The sequence below is a fragment of the Cupressus sempervirens genome, chromosome 11 (genome assembly GCF_028749045.1).
Source record: "Cupressus sempervirens isolate cs-2001-9-10 chromosome 11, ASM2874904v1, whole genome shotgun sequence".
Classification (NCBI taxonomy): Eukaryota; Viridiplantae; Streptophyta; class Pinopsida; order Cupressales; family Cupressaceae; genus Cupressus; species Cupressus sempervirens.
Genome location: NC_143128.1, coordinates 92585706 through 92610189, shown reverse-complemented (window position 1 = coordinate 92610189; position 24484 = coordinate 92585706). Strand labels below are relative to the sequence as shown.

General features: G+C 36.0%; 1 protein-coding gene across 2 annotated transcripts in view; it reads left to right on the top strand.

Annotated features, from left to right (window-relative positions):
* The first annotated feature begins 1055 nt into the window (after nt 1-1055).
* The window catches only part of LOC149528383 (Phototropic-responsive NPH3 family protein), a 36740-nt gene continuing 13311 nt past the window's right edge, over nt 1056-24484 (top strand). The window contains exons 1-3 of one of the 2 annotated variants that reach the window (XM_089811849.1): nt 1056-1320; nt 1497-2271; nt 7269-7338. In XM_089811849.1, coding sequence (XP_089667975.1) covers nt 2213-2271; nt 7269-7338 — 129 coding nt within the window. In that variant the 5' untranslated portion in view covers nt 1056-1320; nt 1497-2212. Of the gene's footprint in view, nt 1321-1496; nt 2272-7268; nt 7339-24484 lie in introns of those variants that run through there. The other variant, XM_089811850.1, reaches the window with a different exon arrangement.

The window sequence follows — 24484 nt, the reverse complement described above, 5'->3', positions numbered from 1 at the left end:
AGCTCTTAATTTAGAGTGCTTGATAATTTGGCTATAGTGCAAGTACTTAAAAATGCTTCATGTAAAATGATAAGTGAATGCCTTATTTATATGCCTCACACATATTAGGTAAATGGTATAGATTAAATGACACAATGAAGGTTGAGAAAAAAATAGAGGGGACAAGACATACAATGCATATGGATTGATTAGATGGAAGGATAAGATGAGGTGTAAATGTCAAGAGGAAATAAATAAAATAGTATTTTGATTTATTTAAGGTGAAAAATTAAATAAATGATTTAAATTTATTTAATTTTTAAAAAGTGTGCTAGTTAAATATTTTTTGAAAGTTATACAATTATGGAGGGTGTGATCTATATGTAGGATGATGAGGTGTAAATGTAATGTATAGAGAAAATAAATAAAATATTAAAATAATTAATACTTTACTTTTATATACAAAATCGAATTAAATCATTATTGTTTATATGAAATTGAACTTCATAATGATAACAAAACTAAATTACATTTTAGAAGTAATTAAAGACTTCAAATGTACCTAAAAATAATAATTTTATTTTAGAACATTCTTTATATAAGAATTAATAAGAAAATGATGATAATATAAAAATACATTAATCATTTTAAAAAAATCTACAAATTCCACACCCACCTCATTCCTTATAACTTCTATAAGACTTGATCAAGAACTTCCTATTCCTTAATAACGAGACATCTTTATAAAAAGTCAAACTTCAAATAAGGAAAAATCAAGAGCTCAAGTATTCAAATTAACCTGAAAACAATATCATTTTATTATTATTAAAATATAAAATATAAATGATTATAAATAAAAAATTACTCTTACCAACCTGCATTGAAAATATCATAATTATAGCTCAAAAATTAATGTTAAATACAACTATTAGTAGAGGACTTCAAACACAACTATGAACAATGTCTTCATTCCTTATGCTTTTTATATTTCCTAAAATCCTTCATGAATTCAATTTGACTATCATATGACCAGGCCAGAGGGATTATATTGTATAATTTTTTTTGTTAATTCGATGAATTTTATAGAGGTGTATTTCTTCTTTTCTGTTCTCTAACCCCAAATGAGTTCTTAAAAATAAAACGCGTCAGCTTTGCTATTAAGATCCACATGTCTCAATGCATCAGATAAATTCATTGGAGTCAGACGTATATATAGTAAATCGTTGATAGACGCTTTTATATTCTTTTCCACACCAATCACAATCAAAATTAAAATCCAAATCCTTGTACCAACTGCCCATTCAGTCTGTCCTTTTTCACCAGAAAATTTCCCCCCTCCTGGTATGACATTTTTGCACCCGGAGGAGATTGCTTTGAGCTTAATTTCTTGTTTGTTTGTTGTATTAGTTTATTTTTGTGCACATGGCCTTAGTTGTCTTGAAGACTTATCAAACCAATTTGAGCTCCATGTACTTTTCTTTATCCAACCTGCTCTGATTCCTGTGTTTTTATTACAGAAGAACGGGAGAGGCTTGGAAAACTCCCGTGGACTTTGTGGGACTTGCACCGCATTGGGCCGACTTGAATCTTTTTGTGTTCCACTGGTGAAATGGGGCTGAAGTGGGTCACTGATTTGTATCTTGGTCTGAAGTGGGTACTGCATTTTCTTTAGTTTTTGTAGCTGGTTTTTGGATTGCATTTCAACTGGGCGGCAAGCCTTGTTTTTATTCATAGCGAGGCTTGTTGGGGAGCTTTGCTTCTGATTCATGTGGTGAAATGTGGGCATTCTGATATGGGTATTGAAGTGGGTGGGTAGATTGTGTCTTGTAGTGAAGCGGGTATTGGCTCTTTTGTAGTTTGGGTTACTTGTTTTTTGTTTTGGGTTTGGATTTGAAGCAGCTCGGACTTTATAAATTGTGTTCTAGGCCTTATACTGAGATGGGTTTTCGTTGCAATGGGAGGTTTGGTGGAGATTCTTCTGTTGCTCTTCTGCCATTATAGTAGTTGTATACGAGCATTTGGTCTGCATACTTGTAAGTATTGCAGTCTTTTAGGTCACTCTATTCACGCTTAGAACAGGGAGGAGGGCGGCCTTTTAAGTGTGTGCTCCAATGAGATCTGAAATCCGCATTCTATGTTATCCCGCTTAATTTGGAGGTTTTGACAAGTGAGCACCTGAATCAGCTAGAAAAACTGAAAACGGACATCTAGTCAGAACGGAGATTTGGGAAAAATGGCTTGTATGAAGCTGGGATCGAAGACTGATGGTTTCCAACGACAAGGACAGGCCTGGTATAGTAACTTTTCCATTTTCCATTTCTAAGTTCGCCTTCTTTTTTTCCCAATTTCAAATGAAGAGTTTCAATGCCATTAGAACTAATATAATTTAGCTGTAGGAAAACTGAATGCATTGTTTGAAGGATTATTTTAGAGCAATCTTTCTGTCTCCTGCTGAAGGTAAATGATTCACAAAGTACTTCGCCATAGTTAAGTTTTATTGAGTGCAAGGCATATAACCTTCAAGGACGAGGGCAGAATCATGCCCTGATTCTTAAATTGAAAAAATGATTATTTGTACATAAGTTGCAAAAATGAGAGGTTGTTATAGAGCCTCTAAGGATTTAATCCTTTCAAATATTGTTAGGTTGTTTCTCTTGAGTTCACTACAAAGACTTTAATGGGTGCAACTTGACCCTGAGCCTCCCTTTTCTCGTGGGCGCTCCTGACGATGATAAATCACATTCGCTTAGCCTTCTGATATTCTCGATTATTATTGTTCTCTCTCTTTCCTCAACCTTTTTCCCCTCTAAATTCCCTCAGGACTGATTTTGACAATTCCGATATCTGAAACTTCTGGCAAGGGCAATGTCAAAGATCCGCAGTAAAGTTAAAAGGAGAAACAGGGATTACGGAATCATCAAATAAAATTTCTCTAGCCTTATTATCTTTTGTTTTGGACTTCACACTGCCCAGAGTGGAATCCAGGGAAAAATAATTAAAAAATTGGACAAAATCTACATGCATGAATAATATATACATAGCATTTTTCATCTTCTGCATTCTCCGCAGTTTTCTTCATAATACAATTGAGTATAGTCTGCAATTGAGGCCTGAATGAAGTGTGGACACTAAAACCAACATGCAAAATTGTCAGCGGTTGTGAATTAGCTTTCTCACCCGCATTTCGAAAAAAAAAGAATTGGTCTGGGACTGCAGAGGAAACATAAATTTTCTGGTATAAAAATATTTTGGTCGGCATGATAGATTAGTTTGGTTACAGGTTGGAAGCAGCTAGTATGGAAAGAATGCTTTGCAGTCGTGATGATGAATTGCTTTTGATAGTTTGCATTCTGCATATTGATGCTAGAACATTAGCCCTCCTGCCGAGAACTTAAAACTGAAAAGCTATTTAGTAATACAGTGACCCATAATAATCCTATATTTTTTGTTGTAATTGACACTCATTTATGTATTATTTGATAAATAAGTCTAATTATTATGTATAGAAGTTTTTCATCATGACAATTTTTAAAAAAAATTCTACACTCATATTGTTCCTCTGGGCCTACCTCAGTCATGTTCAGGCACTGTAGATACATATTGGAAGGTTCGTTTGTGAATTTTACAAAATTATTGAAGCAGAGAAAGAGAATTTCCATCATATTCACCTATGAATGCAAGATAGAGTGGGAAGAAAGAAGAGATCTGATTCAAAGTCATATGATTCTATGGAATAAAATCTAAAAATCTGCATGTGAACTTGTCATAAGGCTTACATCCTTAACATGTCCCAAAAGCAAATGAATATAAAAAAAGACACGGTAAAAAATAGAGCAAGATATGGATCTCTTGGCAGCCTCTTTGACTGTATTCACAAATATTTGTCAACGCTTTATGTTTGATATTTCTTGATTCCTGCTAGAAAACAAATATGATTCTATGGAATAAAATCTAAAAATCTGCATGTGAACTTGTCATAAGGCTTACATCCTTAACATGTCCCAAAAGCAAATGAATATAAAAAAAGACACGGTAAAAAATAGAGCAAGATATGGATCTCTTGGCAGCCTCTTTGACTGTATTCACAAATATTTGTCAATGCTTTATGTTTGATATTTCTTGATTCCTGCTAGAAAACAATCTTGAAATATACAATGTGAATGTCTCTGCCGCTTTCCACTTGTTTGAGGATTGAAATTGTGTTTTGGTTCTGATATAAGTTTATAATTGTAGCCTTTGTCCTTTCGCATCAGTGTTCACATCAGTGTTGCTCAGCTTTACCTTCTCTTGAGTACAGTGCTTGTACTGTCCTTGTTTTCACTGTTGGTCTGCTTATGCTTATTTGGTCACGTTGCAAGGTGCCCTTTAATAACAAGACTGGCCGGGTCTTTTCTTTTACTCTTGGCCTTCTTCACCCTGTTACTGTCAGTTGACCTTCATGTATTGCGGAGTCTTGAAAAAAACAGCTCAATGCAAATAGACAGGAAAAGTAAATGGTAAATATTAGAACAAGATATGGTCTTGGCAGCCTCTTTGACTATATTCACAATTATTTGTCAAAGCTTTATGTTTGATATTTCTTGATTCCTGCTAGAAAACAATCTTGAAATATATAATGTCTCTACTGCCTTCCACTTGTTTGAAGATTGAAACTGTATTTGGCTTGGATATGATTGTAGCCTTTGTTCTATTGCACCACGGATGCTCAGCTTTTACCTTCTCTAGAGTACAATATCTGCAGTGCTCTTGTTTTCACTGTTTGTCTGCTTAAGCTTATTTGGTCACATTGCATGGTGCCCTTCAATTACAAGACTGACTGAGTCTTTGTGTTTACTGTTGGTCTTCTTCATCTTGTTTGGTCATTGTGTGAGTTGCTCTTAATGTATTGCTGAGGCTTGAAAAAATGAAATTTGAATTTTCTTACTCTAGAGTCTATATGGATGCTTTCTGCAGCTGCCAAATTTGTGGGATACATTCCCTCTTCTTCCCTGATACATGTATCTGTGTTTTAAATAATGGAGATGGATACACTATGCCTTGAGATGGCATGAATACTATATCTAGCAGTATCGATGTACAAACCCATAGCTGGGCCACATCTAATAGGCTCAGATACAAAGACGGAGGCTGTTCTGAGCTGTATACAGATTCAGGTTATAAAATTGCCAAATCCTGCAAAAAATATTGTGAAACTTGGGAATGATTTATTCTACACAAAAAATGTATACTGTTATTAGTACACATAAATCACCAAAAAATACAAATATGACAAAAAAAGCTAGTCTTAAAACATAAAAGCCAATATATATTTTAATGCTTTGTAACACACACACTCGCATACAGACACACAGAGATACATACATCTCTCTCTCTCTCTCTCTATATATATATATATATATACACACACACACACACACACGCACGCACGCACACAGAAACTTACATCAATATATATATATATATATAGTGCACACACAGAAATATATATACATACTACATACATACACATATATACACATATACATACATCTATAAATACATCTATTTATATGATATACATACAGGTGTATATGTCAATAATATATACATATATATGTATATTTATATATATATATACACATACATACATACATAGATACACACACATATACATACATATAGATTTGTGTGTGTATCTATATCTATAGATGTAGACACACAGATGTCGACCCTTTTATAAATACCATTAAAAGGCTAAAGCTGTATGTGTGCCATGGGGGTCTTCAAAATTTGCCATAAATGATGCTGTATCCATTTTCATGCAACAATGCTAGTTTAATATTTATGTTGACAATTTCAATGTAATTTCAGTTTCTTATTTAACAGTAAGTAGGGGATGTTTTGTAGCCATCCTCATGAGTGGAAACATCATTATGGGAAATAGAACTTCACCAGGGCTGGATACATGTCTTTTTGGTGTATAGGAAAAATCTGTCGAAAGTGATCATAAATCTCTCTCCCCCCCACTCTTTTAAAATACTATCATCATCATGTCATGAAAATGTTTTAGCATGTCTAGATTGGGTACTGTACTAAGTGCATAGTAAAATACATAGAGGTGTAGGAAATAGGAATCTCATGCCTTGTATACTTTAATCTGTATTAAAGAGTTAAATGCTTTAATACTATCAATTCAAATCTCAAGAGATGTTGGGGAACTGATATGACTGTGGTGGAAACAATATGTTACAATGACGACAAATGTGTGAAAGTTGAAGTGAGCAAATGAGCTTAATCTATAACACTAACAAAAGCAAATGACAAGTTGCATGATGGAAAAAGAGAAATGGGAAATAATAAACTAGGAGTATAAATTTATAGTTCATTAATGCTAGTAAAAGTGTTTTATGCAGTATCTCTAAAAAGAGCTTTAAAGAATTTACAACTACAAATTGTGAAGAGACTTAACTGGAGAGCTAAATTGAACTGGTTACAATTCCTAGTTTATTCTACTATAGTACGAGTTTTAATAAAAGAAGATGAAATGGTTTTATCTCTAAACTGTTACTTTTAATCTGCCTTTTAATTAGTTGCCCTTTCTTTTCTTTAACGTTCTTTCCTTTCCTTCGCAGTGGTAAAGCCAATCACTTGGCCTTTTCATTTTATCATATTACCGTGTATGAGAAGAATTATTTTATCTACTTTCAAGCATTGGCTTTATGCCTTTCCATGATGTTGGAACTTAAACAAATCATACAGCCATATCCAGTCTGTCATGGAAAATCTGTATGCTCTTAAATCAGTGATATAACTACTATACATGGCTGGTTTGCGGCACAGGTTCATGTATGTTGGATGTTGGGTGGATGATGGCAGAACTGGCATTTGTTGCAACACATGATTTTATAATTGGGGCTCAGATAAGTGACAGGTCTTGATGGTCGATGTTGGTGCCAATTTTGGAAATTGAGCATGGTTTCTTTTAGGGTGGTCCATATACAGTCTCAGAGTTCTTCTCAATAGCTATAAGCCTATAAGCAGTCAAACCTCTCTTCTAATCCAATTAACATAACCACTACAAGACAGTTTATGTCATGATTATATCTTGCTTCTAATTATGATACTCACAATCCTTTTTGACTAAAAGATGATACATCTAATAGCTTTATTTATTTTTAATGTTTTGTTGTTGACTATAAACTTTTTGTACACTTGCATTTAATTATGATTATTTATGAAAGTTCTACCATCTCTAACATGCATAATATTCAATAGTGCTTCCTATTCATAGAAAAATGTGATCTCAACAGGTTCTGTACGACAGGGCTTCCTAGTGACATCCTTATTGAAGTTGGAGAAATGTCCTTTCATTTGCACAAGGTTTGAGTTTTATCATTATCATTTTGCAGTCTTTTATCAAATTCATTATCTAATTTATTAGTCACATTTGATAATTCATGCACACTTGAATTATAATAATATTTGCTAAGCTTTTTGCTAGAGGCGTCGTATGGCCTCCAGCATTGAAAAAGGCATGAATATGCTTTCTAATCACATGTATTCTATTGTGTTGCTTGTATGCATCTCTAGTCTGGCAGCTCCACTTTAATGATAAAAAGTTGTATGAAATTTCAATTATAAAGAAGTTTCACTAGATTAGAACCTGAACTTTTATAAAAAATATTTCTATCAAATGTGAATTGCAGTTTGCAGACATTTATAAAGATTTTGGTTTTACAGATTCTTTATAAGTGTTTTTTGGTAGTTTTAAAACATTTTACTATTTTACTATTTTGATGTTATCATTGATAATTTTAAATTGCAAAATAGCTTCTCGTGGAAGGACTTTGGGACACATGCAATGCTGATTTAAGCTTTTTACTGGTATGTCAAGTTAAATAAGCTAAGTGCATTAAGAACAATATCAACATTCAGGAATATGATCACGTCTGTTAATCTGGAGGTCCCTAATACGAAAAAACTATACAATGACTTGCATACACTATATTTATGACTCTGATGCAAGTTTTCACTATGATCCTGTCAATCCAGAAATTGCAATGCTCTGTCATGCATCATTGTTACAGAAGTCTGTGTGAAGTGTACTTACAAGTGAAGTTTGTTAATCTCCATGACCCTTATTTTCCAAGACAAAGCTCTAAAACTTTTTAGCTATAAAATGATTGATTGGCCATTTTCAAACTAGTGATCACATGCTATTTTGATTGATCTCTTGTAACTCTGTATCTTCACTCACAAAATGATACTTGACAACCCTATGTCAGGAAATTAGCACTCAGGCATCTTCCCACTAGTCTCATTCAATGTCTAGGTTGATAATGTACGTAACAAAGAGCTGAACTTTCTTAAGATGCTTATTGCAGGCTTGTAGAAGTCACTGCAGGCTTGCGCATGTTTGCAACTTGAAGGGCTGGCAGCGCTCACCTGTAAACTCAGCCCAACTGCCAGCTGAATTCCTCTACTTTTACCTGTATAACATATATAGAGGAGGGTTAGGCTCTTGCAAAAGATTTTTATGGAGGTGAACTTAAAGGCTTACCACCATCCAAAGGGGAGGAATGTTGACTTGACCAAGATTGAGTCTCGAGTGCTAAATTCCTTATTCTCAGTGCTGCATGAAACTCATCACTGTTTACCTGTTGAGAGCTTGGATCAATGATTAATGGCTCCTAACAATGTTGTTATAGTTGTGAGCTGTCTTCCTATGGCTTTAAGCTTTGGAAACTTTTTGACCAGCCACACTAAGAATAGTCTGGGCAACCTTACACTCCTTATGCTGGCAATATATATTCATCGTGGAATATTTTGGACCCAGTTGGATGGTCATCTGGGCGATGAGGGATCCTTTGTCCCCAACAAAGCAAATCCATAATCATCACTGTAAGGCCAGACTCTGTAAAATAAATATTGTATATTCACAAATCCGTTCCCTCAGAGAGAAATATAAATCCTCTTGTTGATTATGATGATTATTCTGAGGTCTGTTTCACATATTCTGGTCAATGGCATTCAACTGTAGATTTTTGATGCAGAGTGTTTCACATATTCTAGTTGATGGCATTCAACTGTAGATTTTTGATAGTCACAGTGTATTCTTAATGTTGGTTATATATTATTTTCCAAATTATTGTTAGTATGTTTGCTAAGCAGCCAAATAACTTAATTGCATTTATTAGTCACTATCACCAGCTATATAGTCTCTTGGTAATTTTATTTATACATGTTATGCTAACAGCAATAACTTACAAGGTTATTGCAATACATGTTCTAAAGTTGAAAATTAATAAGATTATGCATCAAACAAGACATCCAATCAACAAGCCGACAAATTAATTTATCACTAAGAAGATCAAACCTGCGATAAAGGAACTGCCAAAGCTTAATAAGATTAGGCCTCAAGCAAGACATATCATGAAAGAAGACATCAGCATAAATTATGATAAATCAAATAAAATGGGCAACTAAATATGCCATTGCAGATGTGCACATCTTAAACTTAACTTGTTGAGCTCATTAATCACAGGTGGTTGGAATTTCTTGAGATGCTTGGGGTTTGAATATTATTCTCATGAGACATTAACATGTGGTGTTTTAGGTTATTGCATAGCTGAACTAATTGGGTACAAGTTTATCATTATGGTATTACCTTGTAGATTAGATTTATATTGAGCTCACCTTGGTATTGGTTTACTCTCCCCTACCCATCTTAGTTTAATAGTAGGTTAATAGACTTGTCATGAGAGATATAACCATACAAGATAACGTGATTTCATATTTAGATGTAGATGGGAGTTGTGTCTTATGCTTTATTCATCATTCAAATTCTTGTGCTAAGACAAAATTTGGCATGCTAGGTTTACCATCCATATCCAGCCACTCACTCCCCATTGCGCTTTTAATCATGCATCTCATGTTGCTTATGAAGAGAAACTTGCATTTCACTCAACTACATTGCTTATGAATTGCTACTTGAGTTTCAATCCAGTATTGGAAGGCAAAACAAATACTATGTTTTAGTGCCATCTCTAACGAATTTGTTTTAAACATTGATAGACATATACAAAAGGACCCTTTGATGCCGCAAACAATGTCTTGGGATTCTTTACTTTTCAGAAGTTTAAGAAACATAATTACAAGATTTTCCTGGCCCAATGAGTCATGAGTTGGGCAGTTGCAAACAAGCCTAGAAGACCCAGAACCTGCTTACCTGACAAGCAGTTCTTGAAACTGGACTCTCTATGTTACCTCCAGAAATTAAAATACTAGAGCAAAAATAAAAAGTTGAACAATATGTCCAAAGTCAAATGTCCTTTAGTGTTAGACTTAGCAAATTATAGCAATATGTTAAAAGGCAAACTGACCAATATGGTTTGGGATTTCAATTTTCTTTGCGCTTAAGATTGGCTGCATTTTCTTGAAGGAGTAGGCTGCCCAGTAGCCGAGCAGGAGCCCTATAGCTTTTCCTCACTCTTGGAATGTGTTCAACCCACTTCCACTTCTTCTCTTTGATGCTTCTTTAATACCAAGTCAGGAGAGCAAATCTGAATTGATAATGCATTGCTCAATGAAACATTGTTTTATAGTTTATTCAATCCAAAAACTGTTGAATGCTTGATGTATTGCTAGAATATGTTGTCTTGTACATAACAATTGAAATCGATGTATGTATGCCTTTGTGTTTGGTTAAAAGCAATAAATTATTAAAAATGGTATACACCATGATGGTCTGTTTTCCCGCAGAGGCATTGGTTTAGGCCTAGTAGTCCTCAACGGGTGCTGTCCCTGGACTCCTTGGGGAGTGTTGCCTTTAGAGCATTGCATGGGGTGCTGCACTATGACCTTGTTGGACCTGCTGCCCCAAGCCCCACTCTATGTCCAAAGAGAAGAAAAAAGAAACCATTTTGGTCCTGGCAAATTAGAAAAGCAACCCTTTTTAAAATTCTATTGATATTTTCCCAATTAAATCTCTAGCAATCAAATTATATTTATACTTTTAGTTTTCCAAGTCAATCTTGTCCCAAGTAATGCTCCTATGGCTGTAGCAGCATAGTAGATCTGTTTGAGATAGGAGTGCAACCTCTCACATAACAAACCCAACATCTCACATAAAGCTAGTCATGTTGGGTTGAGTGATACAATCTCCTCTCTACTATAGTTCATGAATTCATGTTGCAATTTTTGTTTCTGGTGCCATTGATATCATAATCTATTATTTTTGTCTACCCAAAACAATTGAGAATATTTATATATAAAAAAATGCTGTTTCCTTTGACTTAAATCTGCTGTTGTATCTGCTTGTGTGTGATCAAAATAGCATCTGTTTAATTAGTTTTAGTATATCTTTAAACTTTATTTATTGAAGGTTGCATAATAAAAGTGTTATATATATTTTGTGTTTAAATTTTCACATTCTCTTTGATTCTTAGTTGAGTCTTGAGTGGTGAGTCCTGACTGGGTCCATGTTTCAATATATTGTGCTGGAGTTGACTAAAATATCACTTCCAACTTGCCAAACTCAAGTGGTAAATGCAGAGGTGCTTTTGAAAGAAAGTTGAAGTCCAAATGATTGAGGGCATATAAGATGTGGAAATTGGAAAAAACTAATCTCAACACTTACATGAATAACACTAAGTGCAAGTTAAGGTTTCAATTTGAGAAAATAAATGCACCGAAATTCCAGGGTGCAATGGACACCAAAAGATGAGGCCAATTGCTAGTTCTGCGCTAACAAGGACACGTGAACATTAAGGTGCTCAAATTGGAAAATAACACATCAAGGTGTTCAATTTTAACCTTTTTTTCGAATCGTAGTCGAGTTCAAGCTTCAGTACAAATTAGCTTGCTGTTTGAGCTGAGTTCGTATCTTGTAATTGTGTGAAGAATCCTCCCAATTGCTTGCATTTCTAGAAATTACATCAAAAAAATGAAAGTGTATGGTTCTATTCTTTTTTAAACACTATCTGTTCCATGTTGGTTCACTGATTTTAATTTATTGTGAGATGCAGCAAGAATTAGAGAATGGGAATCGGTTCAAAATGCTTATGCAGCAAGATAGGATTCAGACCGAATATATGAACATGGGATTGTTGATCATCTAAGTCCATTATTTCACTTGCGAGATTTAGCTTTGGTATAATCTTTCTTTTGGGTTTGATTGTGTAATACATTTTTAAGCATCAACGTTTCGGATCACACTACATGATCCATCATCAGGACACTAGAGAATAAGGAAAAAAATAATGGAAAGATTCAACCTTGGTTAACTAGAGAGGATTTCTATGAATAATGATGATATTACTTTCTATGAACAATTTAAGCACTGGGTGTTGGTTCTTTTAAGTTAAAACAATTTAATTCATTAGCCCTCACTACTCTCGACTTATTGCCTATAGTAGCTGAAATTAGTTTATAGGTCGACCATAGGTAAGCCATTGTAACATCTGCATTTTAGAGAGTAGAGGTATTCTAGGTCTCTTGGAAAGAAAGCATTTTGGGCTTAGTTGTCCTAAAACTTGAGCTTGACACCTATTGTAGGGATTGATTTTGGATGAGTTGATGCTAGAGTGTGGAGCTTATCATGTTTTTGATCAACGTGGAGCTTATCATGTTCATCTTGAGGAAACCATAAAGCTGTATTTATAACAACAAGGTCTCTTGGTTTTCATGTTATAATAATTATTGAGTAATATTTGATTGACTGTGCATATGAGAATTGATTGTTGATCACTATAGCTTGGACAGGGTTTGTTGTGATATGTTGTTGTATCGAGTGTAATGGTTTGACGTCTAAGGCTTCTCATTTTGCATATGGCATCCTCATGATTCTTTTTGCGAGGGGATTGTGGAGAGTTGTGATGTTAGCCTTGATGGATTCCTATTCTCATGTCAAATATGATTCGATGAAAAGTACGAGGATGTGAAATGTGGCCTCCTCAATGTTGATCTAAAGGAAATCTATGTCAAGAAGCAACCAAATTTAAGCAGTGAGATACACATTCCAAGGGTTTCTGTTGAATAAACAAGCACCTTTTGCATGGTATGGAAAGATTAACAAATTCTATGTTTCAATGCAACTCAACAGTTGTAGTTTGATCAACAATGTTTGTGTTAGACAAGTCAATAATTGTATATTTAGTGTTGGTTTATGTGGACGATGTTTACTGTACAGGGTAAACGGATACTTATCGCATGTAGTACAGTAAGATATAACACAAAACATATAATTTCTTCATATACGCAATATGCACTCCAAGTGCAATGCTAACAATGATAATGATTATGATGATGTCTCAATAGTCCCTATGGACGATGTACATATACTTTCCCAAAGGGGTGATTCAATTGTCACATGCCCTTTTAGAGACAATTATACCTGTCGACTACAATATAGAATTTATTGGCAACATCTTCCCCCCCAAAAAGTAAAGTTGTCTCCAGAGGACAATTACAACATTGCCGAGACAGATTAACAAAATGGATTTTTTTTTGTCACATCACATTCACATTCCTCTTGTGCCTGCACCAAACTGGTCTCCAAAAACATGTTGCATCTGTAGCCTCTGCTAACACAATACTGTCTCCCTAGCAAATTTGACCCTGATAGCCACCCATGCCGCCTTCTCTACTTCCAACTCCTGGGTACGCTGAGCCAAGTGTCGCTCTACTGCCTCCAACTGGGTGGTTAGCTCCTCCTGAGCTCTCTATGCATCTACCAAAACAACCTCAAGTCCAACCAACACCTACTTCAAGTGCCTCAAAGCGTAGCCCTTGAAAGGCTTGCTCCAGAGCCCTTGAAAGGCTTGCTCCGGTGTTCTCTCCACCTTTGGCATACAAACACTCCATGCCTGCAATAGCTCCAGGTCTCATCAATTAGTCACACTTCCCAAGACTAATCACTACACTGGCTAGGGGTCTAGGGGGCAACGCCCTCAGCAAGGTCGAGGGGCTGCATCGCCAAAACTAAATTAGCACCCTCAAACCCACATAGAAGTCCATAGAACACATCTTTTTTGTGATTTTCTTCCAATCCCATACTATTTCTATCAATCGCTTATATTTTCTTCGCTACCTGTTTATGTCTTTCCCTTTGGTACCATACATCATTCATTGTGAACCATTTTGATTTGTCGTCGTTTTTTTTTAGAACCTCCTATCACCCTTCTTCTGTGTCCATACAGTGGTCATCCCTTGTATCAATTTATGCCGTGCGACTGGGCAATGATGTTTTATAACTTCTTTGTCTTTATTGTACGATATTCTATGCTTACTTTCCTTCAGACCATACGACATCTATACTCTCCTGCAAACAATCTTCCATGACCATGTGATATTTTTCTGCTCCTAGCTCGTCCGTACGGGCTGTACAGTGTAAATCTTGTCGTGTCCTTGCTTCTGCCAACCCTTGTACGGTAGTGTGAATGACTTCTTGAACTTCTTATGTTTGTACAATCCTTACTAGAATAGCCTTGGCCTCTTCTGTCTTCTTATCCTGCAATACGTATTGCAGCCTGTACAGTAGTCCTACTTTGCTGTTTCCTTACTTTCGGATTCTCTTAATCCCAGGCCGTACAATATGGTGCTTATAGTGCTACATCTTCTCTTGCTACCTGTACCTAAGGCCATACAGTGCTATTTCCATCTATTTACCTTGCTTGCATTTGATTTCCACCCTTACCTTCCTAATTGCACAGTGTACTTATGTGCTAGTACCGAACGATATTTATTGATAATAGATTTCACCTTCTGTATGTATTGTTCGTATGGTGGCTGTCTATCACATTGCTTTATGTCGTACATCTATACAAATTTTAAGTTTGAACTTTCCCATTTACACCATACATTTTGAACTGAATGGTTCCTCTGTTCCTTGGCTGATTGTACGACTGTAGGTGTTCACCTCCTTCTACCTCCAAGGCCGTACGATGTTCACCTCCAAGGCCATACGGTGTCTTTATCTAATGTGCTCCTTTCGTAAGGTGATCTCCCCTCCTATTTTTGCTGTACGGTGGGCTCTTTGTTATACCCTTCTTGTATGAAGACCGTACAGTGATTGTATGTTTCTTATATAATGTGCCTCTTATACCATACATTTGTATGGTAGTCTCTTTCCTTTCAAATAATGTTTGTACGATGCCCTTATCCTTGCATAATGTCGATTCGGTGCCTTTTTCCCGTGGACTGCTGGCTGTACATTGGTTATACATCCTTTAGTTTACTTTTATTTCGTCTTTGCTCATTATATTCAAGGGTTGTACCATGACAATATGCTCAACTTTATACATCTTTTATTATTATTTACATTTATTTTACATATATACATTATTTATTATTATTTTTATACTCTTTCTGAGTTGTTTGCTATTTCTTTCATGGTAGACTTTCGGTTTCAACCCATTCACTACATCGGGCACTTCCTTCCTGTCAAGCATCCATAATTTTATTACTCCATTATCGCCAACTTCGCAGATCTTGTATGGTCTTACCCATTTCACTTTGAATTTTCCTGGTCTAATCTCGTTGTGCCCATTATACTTAAACACTAGTTGGCCTCGTTGAAATTTGCTCAATTTTAAATGCTTGTCAAGCCATGCCTTACGCCTATTCTGTGTAACCTTTGTGGCCCATTGTGCTTGTAGTTGTCACTTATCAAGTTTATTTAAATTATACAATCTCTCCCTCAGAGTTTCCATATCTCCACACTTGTTTTTGATCGCTATCCTTAAACTTGGTACCATGAATTCTGTCGGCTGCCACTCCTTACCGTCAATAATTGTATTATTTATTCTAGAACTTTCACTCTGTATTGCTGAAGTTTTTATTAATCCCTTCCTCTTTGTTTCCTGTGCAGATCATACAATGTGTTTTCCTTGCTGCTGACACCTTTCTACGAAATGCGTGGTGCGTTGTGACCTTTTCTTTGCATGCGGTCCATTCACCGTGTACCGTACGGTGGAATCTTTCCTTTTGTTGGGTTCGTATGGTGTGTTCTTTCTTTTGTATTGGCCGCACGGTATGTTCTTTCCTTTAGCTTTAGCCGTAACCGCCTTTCCTTCTTTCACTTCTTTGTATTCTTTCGGACATTCATTTTCCACTCTTTTATTACCTTCGTCGACCCTTAACATATTACAGCTCGGAAAGAGCTCATAGTCCTCCATCTGCCAAATCATCGTCAGACACTCCTTCCAATCTCAATATTCCCTCTTTGTTAGGTTCCATTCTTTTCTTCCCCTTGTTGTCCCTTTTGCCTTCGCCTTTGAAATCTGAGGACGTTGCCTCCTCGCCTACCATTTGTGTGTGTAAGTCGATTACAAATCTCCGACCTCTACTGTCCATGGACATAGAATTCTGTTTTTAATCATGTTTCACCTTCACCTATACCAACCATCCTCTTCCGAGAATGGGTCATACCCTTTCCTTTTTAACGGTATGATCACAAAATCCAATAAGAATGGTTGCGTCCCGATGGTTATAAGCTGCGCCATTAGGGTCCCTAAGGGCTTGATTCAGTGTTTATTGACAGTGAGTAGTTGAAATGTAGGTGGCCACAACGTAGGTTGTCCCAACTTCCTCCATACATCATTTGGTAATACATTCACTCTTGACCCTCCATCGATGATTGTGTCTGTGAGTACATTTCCTAGGATACTCATCTCTGCTACTGTAGGATGTCTTCTTGTAATGAGCGCCTATAGCATTTGGTCTATTGTAGTCATTCTGCTGCCCTCCTTTCCTGTCTGTTCTGTTGCTTTCGGGAGTGGTGTCATGTTTAGTATTACCATTCGTAATTGAGGCATTGTATGAAGAAGGTCCTTCAGTTTCATAGGAACTTCCATTTGCATTCCCTGCCTTATAATATTTTGTTCTGCCAGGTTCCTCTTCGAGGTGCTGACAGTGTCTTTTGTTTGTAATTTTTTCGTTTCCATTTGTTTTTCCAACTCAATTCGTGCTTGCTGCAACCTCTTCTTTTCTTCCTTTGCATTTGGGTACATTGCCTTCTTTGCTTGCTCGTGAGTTGTGGCTAATGTCTCCTCATCACATGTTTCGATGCTTAACAAGTTCACCCCTTGCTTAGGGCATTTTGAATCCTTGTGGTCTCTTGGACCACACCATCTGCATAATAGCTATGGCATTTCCTTTGTGGTATTGTCTCTAGCGAAGTGCCCCCAGAGGTTGCACGCACGACATTGTATCAGCAGCCATCCACTTGAGTTGTACTGTATCCAACTTCGGCCTCCATTATTGTCATTATTGTTATTATTACTGCTTCGTCCGCATCAGTTATTGTTCCGGTGCCCTCCTGAGGTTGCGTCATTGTTCGTGTTCGTTCCTGCTCCTGCAGTGGACACTTCCTGCGCTAGTAACACTTGTTGATGTCCCTTTGTCTTCATATTGAACGAGCATTCCTTGGTGGAATGTCCCGCAATTTGGCAAATGTTGTAATTTTTTTTTTGAGCAGGAACCCTTTGTGTGACCACCCTCCTTACAGTCTGTACATCACAATTCCCCTTTCACCGAGTCAGGATTCTTTTTCAGATTTATGAACTCCATCATCCATAACATATCCCTCTACAACGCTTGAACCTTCTTATGGAATTCTTCGTCGCTGCTACTACTTTCAGAAGATGAATTGTTTGAGTTTGATGATTTGTGTTTCTTCTTTTTGCTTGTTTTTTGCTCACTCTCTAGATCCATCTCTCGATTATACGCATCTATGTATGACGCTGGAGGTGCAATTTTCATCTTTTTCTTCAGCGCGGTCGTAGCCCTTCAAAAAATCATCTTTTCTTTAATCCATCTGTTGGTTGGCTCTCCATTTTCCTCATCAGCTCCTTCAGCCTTCTTGCATATACCCATATTGTTTCATTCTTCCCCTATTTCATATTGTATATTTCCACTACTATTTTGTTATCATCCCTCAGTATACGGAATTTTGCTACAAATCCTTTCTTAACGTTCGGCCATGTAGTTAATTTCTAAGGATCGGCATCTGAAAACCAATCATTTGCTACATCCTGTAGGGTCGTCGAAAACTATCAGATCTAGTCATCTTTGTCTGTTACGCCGTTCGCCATCCAGATCATTTCATATATTTTACAATGTCTGATTGGATCGGTCGTCCCATCAACCATTGAACTTCGACAATTTTTCCTTTGGTCTTGCTATTGCTACTCTCTTCTGATTTTGTGGTACTTGCTGTGTACCTGCGCTGTTCAGAGCACCCATGTTGTTCTGCACAACTGCGTTGCTTTGGACAACTGCCCTACCTTGGACAATCGCGTTACTCGGTGTGAAAAGATCTTCCTCAAGTGAAGTTGTTCGATTCTTTGCTTGTATCTGTTCGTTGGGTGTATCGAGAACAAAGAGTTCACTCCATGCTCGTGCTCCTTCGACACTTCAAGCCTTGTGAGTTACTTTCCTTCCATTTGGATTCTCTACCCTCGACTTATACAAATTAAGGAATTCCTCCCTTGTCTCTTCCACCAAATTCAATCACTGTCGAGTTTCTTCTAGCAATTTCTCGGCACTCCTCGGTCTACTAGGTAAATGTACTCCCTTCGTCTGTGCTCCTTCACCCCCTTGGTGCTCGTTGGTAAGCTACTAAAGCTTCTGTCTGCGCTTCGCTTGTTGTGCTAAAATTAATGCTTCCTGTGCTTTGTGTATCTCATCCTTATCTTTTGTCTTATTCCTATCTTTATTAAGCAAATTCACCATTAATCTTCATAACACTTCCTTTGTTCTAGGTTCGACTGGCAACGACGCCAAATGTTTACCGTACAGGGTAAACAGATACTTATCGCATGTAGCACAGTGAGATATAACATAGAACAAATACTTTCTTCATATGCGCAATATGCACTCCAAGTACAATGCTTACAATGATAATGATTATGATGATGTCTCAAAAGTCCCTACGGACGATGTACATATATTTTTCCCAAAGGGGTGACTCAACTGTCACGTGCCCTTTCGGATACAATTCTACCCATCGGCTACAATATAGAATTTACTGATAACCGACAATAAAATCATTTTTGGTAATAATACTTCATTCACAATCTCTCAAATAAATTGAATATTCTTGTGCTATGAAAAAGTTTTTTATGTTACATATCTAATATGTAGGTTTTGCAAATAAATGATGAATTTATCACATCCCAACTATGCATGGGATGAATTGAAGATGATTAAGATCAGAATTTATTTATCAACAATCTATGTCACAATGATCGACGAATTTCATCCATGGGATTCAAATACAATGAAATTTTAGAAAACCCCCCGAAAGTGTTTGAGTTTGCCTTTTAAATGGCCTAGGATTTTTCAAAAAAATTGTATTATAAAAATGCGACTTACAATGGTACAATGGGAGATGACATGTCTTGCGATACAAGATAGGTATGAAGATAAAGCTCAATAATATATTATTGTATTTGGAGGGCCATGTAATTTTTGCTAAGTTGCTGATTCGGGTTTGGGGATGGATTCGGGTTTGAGGTTTGGGTTTGTGGGTTTGGGCTAATTTTTTTTTCCCATTTGGGTTCGTGGGTGGGTTCGTGAATATTATTGTATTTGGAGGGCCATGTAATTTTTGCTAAGTTGCTGATTCGGGTTTGAGGTTTGGGTTTGTGGGTTTGGGCTAATTTTTTTTTTCCCATTTGGGTTCGTGAATATATATATATAAACACACAAACACACAAGAGAAACATGCATAGTTGCAAAACAAAGTCATTCCATAGTATGAATAATTGTTGCTTGATCATTGATCAATCCCAAATGTCAACTATAAACATTAAATACTCGCTCATTATTCTATCTACATGATTGTAAAAAAAATCATACATTGAATTACTAAATTGCAAAACATAGACTAGTTCATCAAATAATAAAGTTTGAAACATATTGATAAATGACAAGTGTTTAGTAGTTTATCAATGATCATAGTATCAAATGCCCTTCAAGAGTCAAATGGATCATCAGAAAATAAGGGCAATGGCTTCATCCGCAATTGCAACTATATCTAGATCCTCTTCATTGGAACCCAAACTGATTCCACTAGTCCCATATGCTGCTATATCATCATCCTCCTCAACATAAGAGATTAGATGAGTGAAATGTTTTTTATTAGCTTCCTTTTAGAGTTACATAAGGAAAAAAAAAAAAAAAAACACTCTTTAAAGTTGTTTTATTTCACATTTTGGACCCTACTGCCCTAGGTCCTCCCGGGTTCGCTCCAGCAAGGACTTGAGGGAACCCACAATCCAAACTAAGGATGCTGCCTGGACTTGCATCCTTGTTTGCACTGGTGAAGCTATACCACAAGCGCAAATAGGAGTGACGCCTTGTAAGTCCAATGCATACCATCAACACTCAACAAGTTTGTCACAAACCTTGGTTACTCGGGTTTGTCGTTTTGGCCCAAGAACCCAGCATGGGTTCAAACCAGTTTGAAATACAGGTCTGATTCAACCTAGGTTCGATTAGGGTTCAAATTCCTCTCTATTGCCCTAGGTCCTCTCGGGTTCGCTCCAGCAAAGACTTGAGGGAACCCACAATCCAAACTAAGGATGCTGCCTGGACTTGCATCCTTGTTTGCACTGGTGAAGCTATACCACAAGCGCAAATAGGAGTGACGCCTTGTAAGTCCAATGCATCCCATCAACACTCAACAAGTTTGTCACAAACCTTGGTTACTCGGGTTTGTCGTTTTGGCCCAAGAACCCAGCATGGGTTCAAACCGGTTTGAAATACAGGTCTGGTTCGACCTAGGTTTGATTAGGGTTCGAATTTCCCTATGCTGGTGCAAACCTGCAGTCTAGAATTTGAACTCGGGGGAATTTTGGCTACCTAGATCGAATTTGGGACAAATTTGGGTGAATATTATATTTTTTGAGTTCCGGTTGCCCTAAAACGTGAATGTAAGTAGGTTATTTTGGCTTCTAACATCATCTGTGGTGTGCAAATAGGTGATTTTGTGAGCAAATAGGTGTTTGAGCAAAAGAAGTTTGTGCAAGGTGGAGTTTACATCATATGATTTTATGATACTCTATGCTTCTAGACTTCATATATATATATATATAATTATAATTTTTACATGTTTTTGTACGAACGAACCCAAAACCCTTTCCAAACGCACCCAAAACCCTTCCCAAAATTTTGCCGTACCGGTGAATGGTTCTTTGAAGCCGTATTTCGAACCGAAATCGAACCTATTGTTGGTTCCCAAAACTGCAGATTGGAATCCTACAAGTCTTGCCAACTCGATGTTGGGATATCCAACCAATTATGGCCAACTTGACAAGATTGATCGATGTGATCGAAATGCCCTGTGCTTCTGGCTTTGCAAAACCAAGGCGGTGTACTTGGTCCTGGACAAAATACATAGATCCAAGACGCTTATAGCAGATTGATTAGAATGTGAATATAATGTAAGTTTCCGAAATGGCAAGAATCATTGAAAACTTCAAACTTGAAAATAATGAATTAATAACAAAAGTAAATGATTGTATAATTATGCTAATGTTTTAAATAAAGAATGAATGCAACAAATGAATATATTAATTCCTCAATAGAAAGAAATGAAACAATTGCTAACATATGGATTATGAATCAAGAGTAATATAAAGACCAATGCTTAATTAAATGGGCAATCAGAGTCAATATTATAAGTTGAAAAGTACAACTTTATAAAGTTCAATGTATTTAAACTATAAATGATTTCAACAATTCAGACGTGACGGATCAATTATATAAACACAATTTTAAGCTGGTCTAGGATGCACTTTAACCCCTATGATATGGAGACAAACTAGACATAAATATGAAATTAATTAAATATTTCACAATATTTATGTTTATCAAGTTTAAATTGCAATAATGACCCAGTCCACTTGTCCAAACATTAAAACATTTATAGAATTTAAAAGTAATAATTATAAAGGACACAACTTAATAATAATTTGAAACTCTAAAATTTAAAATAAATAATTATACTGGAAGTAAAATCGCAATAAAGACACTCCTTACAGATGATCTATCTACTGCATTTCAATTCCGGAATTGCATATAAATTTGCTCAGTAATCCAAAATCCAGGGGCTTTGTTCAATTGCTCATTCCTTTACCAATGAAAAATATAATATATCATAAGTGCATCATAGTATATGTAAACTTTTAAATATGAATCTGAATTGTCTCCTGTCTTGATTTTTACATCTTAAATTTATAATAGACAGAGAGGCATACCTCAACCACCATACCTCTTCATAAAAGAAACTAATCTTACATTATTAAACTAAATCCTCAAAATTCCTATAAACCATCGGCTCTTTATGATAAACTGACCTGGATTAGGATAATGCAACTCCAGATTAATTTTTCTGACGTTTGGAGTTTGGGCAAAGCATACAACAATTTAATTGACCAATAAACAATATCAAATTTCTTTATTTGCGTTTGATTTGAATGGTATGAATGGTATCACACCGTAACTCCATTCGCAAGAGCCTTCTTTCCTCTCAGAACTGTAACCCTTGTCACTGTGTGTGATAAGATTCATTTCTGGCAACGTAACTGCTATCCTCCTGCTATTTTACTCGCATAGATTCCTCCTCTGCTTCGTTTCTCAACTGAACTCATCATAAAATGTTCTTGGTGACGCATAAAATTTGAATAATTTGCTGCAGACGTGATGCTCCAAATCTTCATAAGTGCCTTTCCGTCCTTCAAACACTTATTCACCATGTCTGGCATATCAAGGATCAGTGCGTGTGCAGATAAATTCCATTGTTCCACTCCTCCTGCAACACGTATGCAATAATGTTAGATGTGAATTTTATTAAATATAAATTCCATGTTCAGGTGAATATCCATCGTTGCCGTTAAGATTGAAGAATAAGAAACGGCAAGGGAACTGTCGAAATCAATTGATGAGGAATCAAGTTTGGGTCTTAATAATGTGAATGGTCTTTGAGCAATTCCGCACATGCCTTTGCTGTGCATCTCATATGCCAAGATTTTCTGTATATGCTTTTGTTTTTTGTTCATATTTTGACAATGTCTTTGATAACAGACCTGGAAGTGAAAATCCTTTATACAGTCCTAAGGTCATAGGAGATAATCCCCATCATGGAACTGTTTAGAGGGAAAGAAAAATGCTCCTAACTGTATAGCAGAGATAAGTAGAAACATTCAGCCTGTCCGAGAAAACTGCACCACCATATGAAATTCATCTTCAAACCCCTTTATTTCAGATTCCAGCCTGAAAAGGCATAGGTTTACTGGCTTCCACAACATACCCAAAAATCATGTGAAATAAAACATCTTGTTGGGTTTCTTTTTTACTGCATCTCACAAGCATACATATCAATGGCTTAAGCTTTCATGAGGGTTGCTGCCTTACTGTTATCTTTTAATCTATAAGCTCATTCTGTATATATCACATGTTCAAACAGTTTGATTGTTACTGGAGTCTATGACACAATAATCGCTTATTCATTTGTATTCCATATTTTGGTTAGGTGATACTTGTTCTATAATCACAATATCTTCATTACTGATTTAACACTTGCTAACTTTGAATGTCTTGGCACTGTAAGATTGGTATCAGTTCCTTTTATAAACAATTTGCTGCACATACTAATGTTTACCATTTATATTAATGTGTGCTTCTTCTTTAAGTGATGTCAACATTTGCCTCGCTTTCCAACTGTTAGTTGCTTTAAATGTATTTCATTATATGCAGCATACTTGCACACAACCATATCCCATTGCATGTACTTGAATTCTTCATCTTTTGATTTAACATCAATGCTTATATTTCCATGATGAATCTCTAACATTGTTTCTTAAATGGAGACTATAAGTTTTGCAAAATATTTAGGCTCCATCACCGGTAACTAAGTCGCAAGCAATAGTGATGCTCTTCTAGTCCCACGTGACCTAACAAGTTTGACGAGACTGCAACTCTAATTCTTGCCAACCTCTAGGCAAATAGATTTTCATGTTCTCTTTTAGGTTGCTCTTTACATTTTTGTTAGATATCCCGAGAAAATTAAAAAATGCTCTTTCATTAGGTTCCATTTTTTTTTTGAAAGTCTTACATTTTAAAATGTATGTTGTTAATGTCTGTATTTTTAATCTAGATATTGACTTATATTCATTTAAAAGTTCAAATATTATAAAATTTATATTTAGTTTTTATAAAAACATTAATACTAAACTATAAATAAATATGAATTTAAGGCTTTTTTGGTTTTGAAATAATTGTTAAGCAAATATGATAATTCATTGGATATATTACTTACAAATTTATTATAAGGTGAATTTATTATCGATTTTTTTTTCCTCATTGAACTTCATCCAAATTTCATTGTTGCTGAATTTGAATTCAAATTTAAACCATGTGACTTAGCCAACGATGCTAGCGTGTACAGTTGACTTGTTAGACTTATCATCTACTTGATTTATACAATGCTAGGCCCATCCTTTGTAGTTGTTATTCTGTGAAC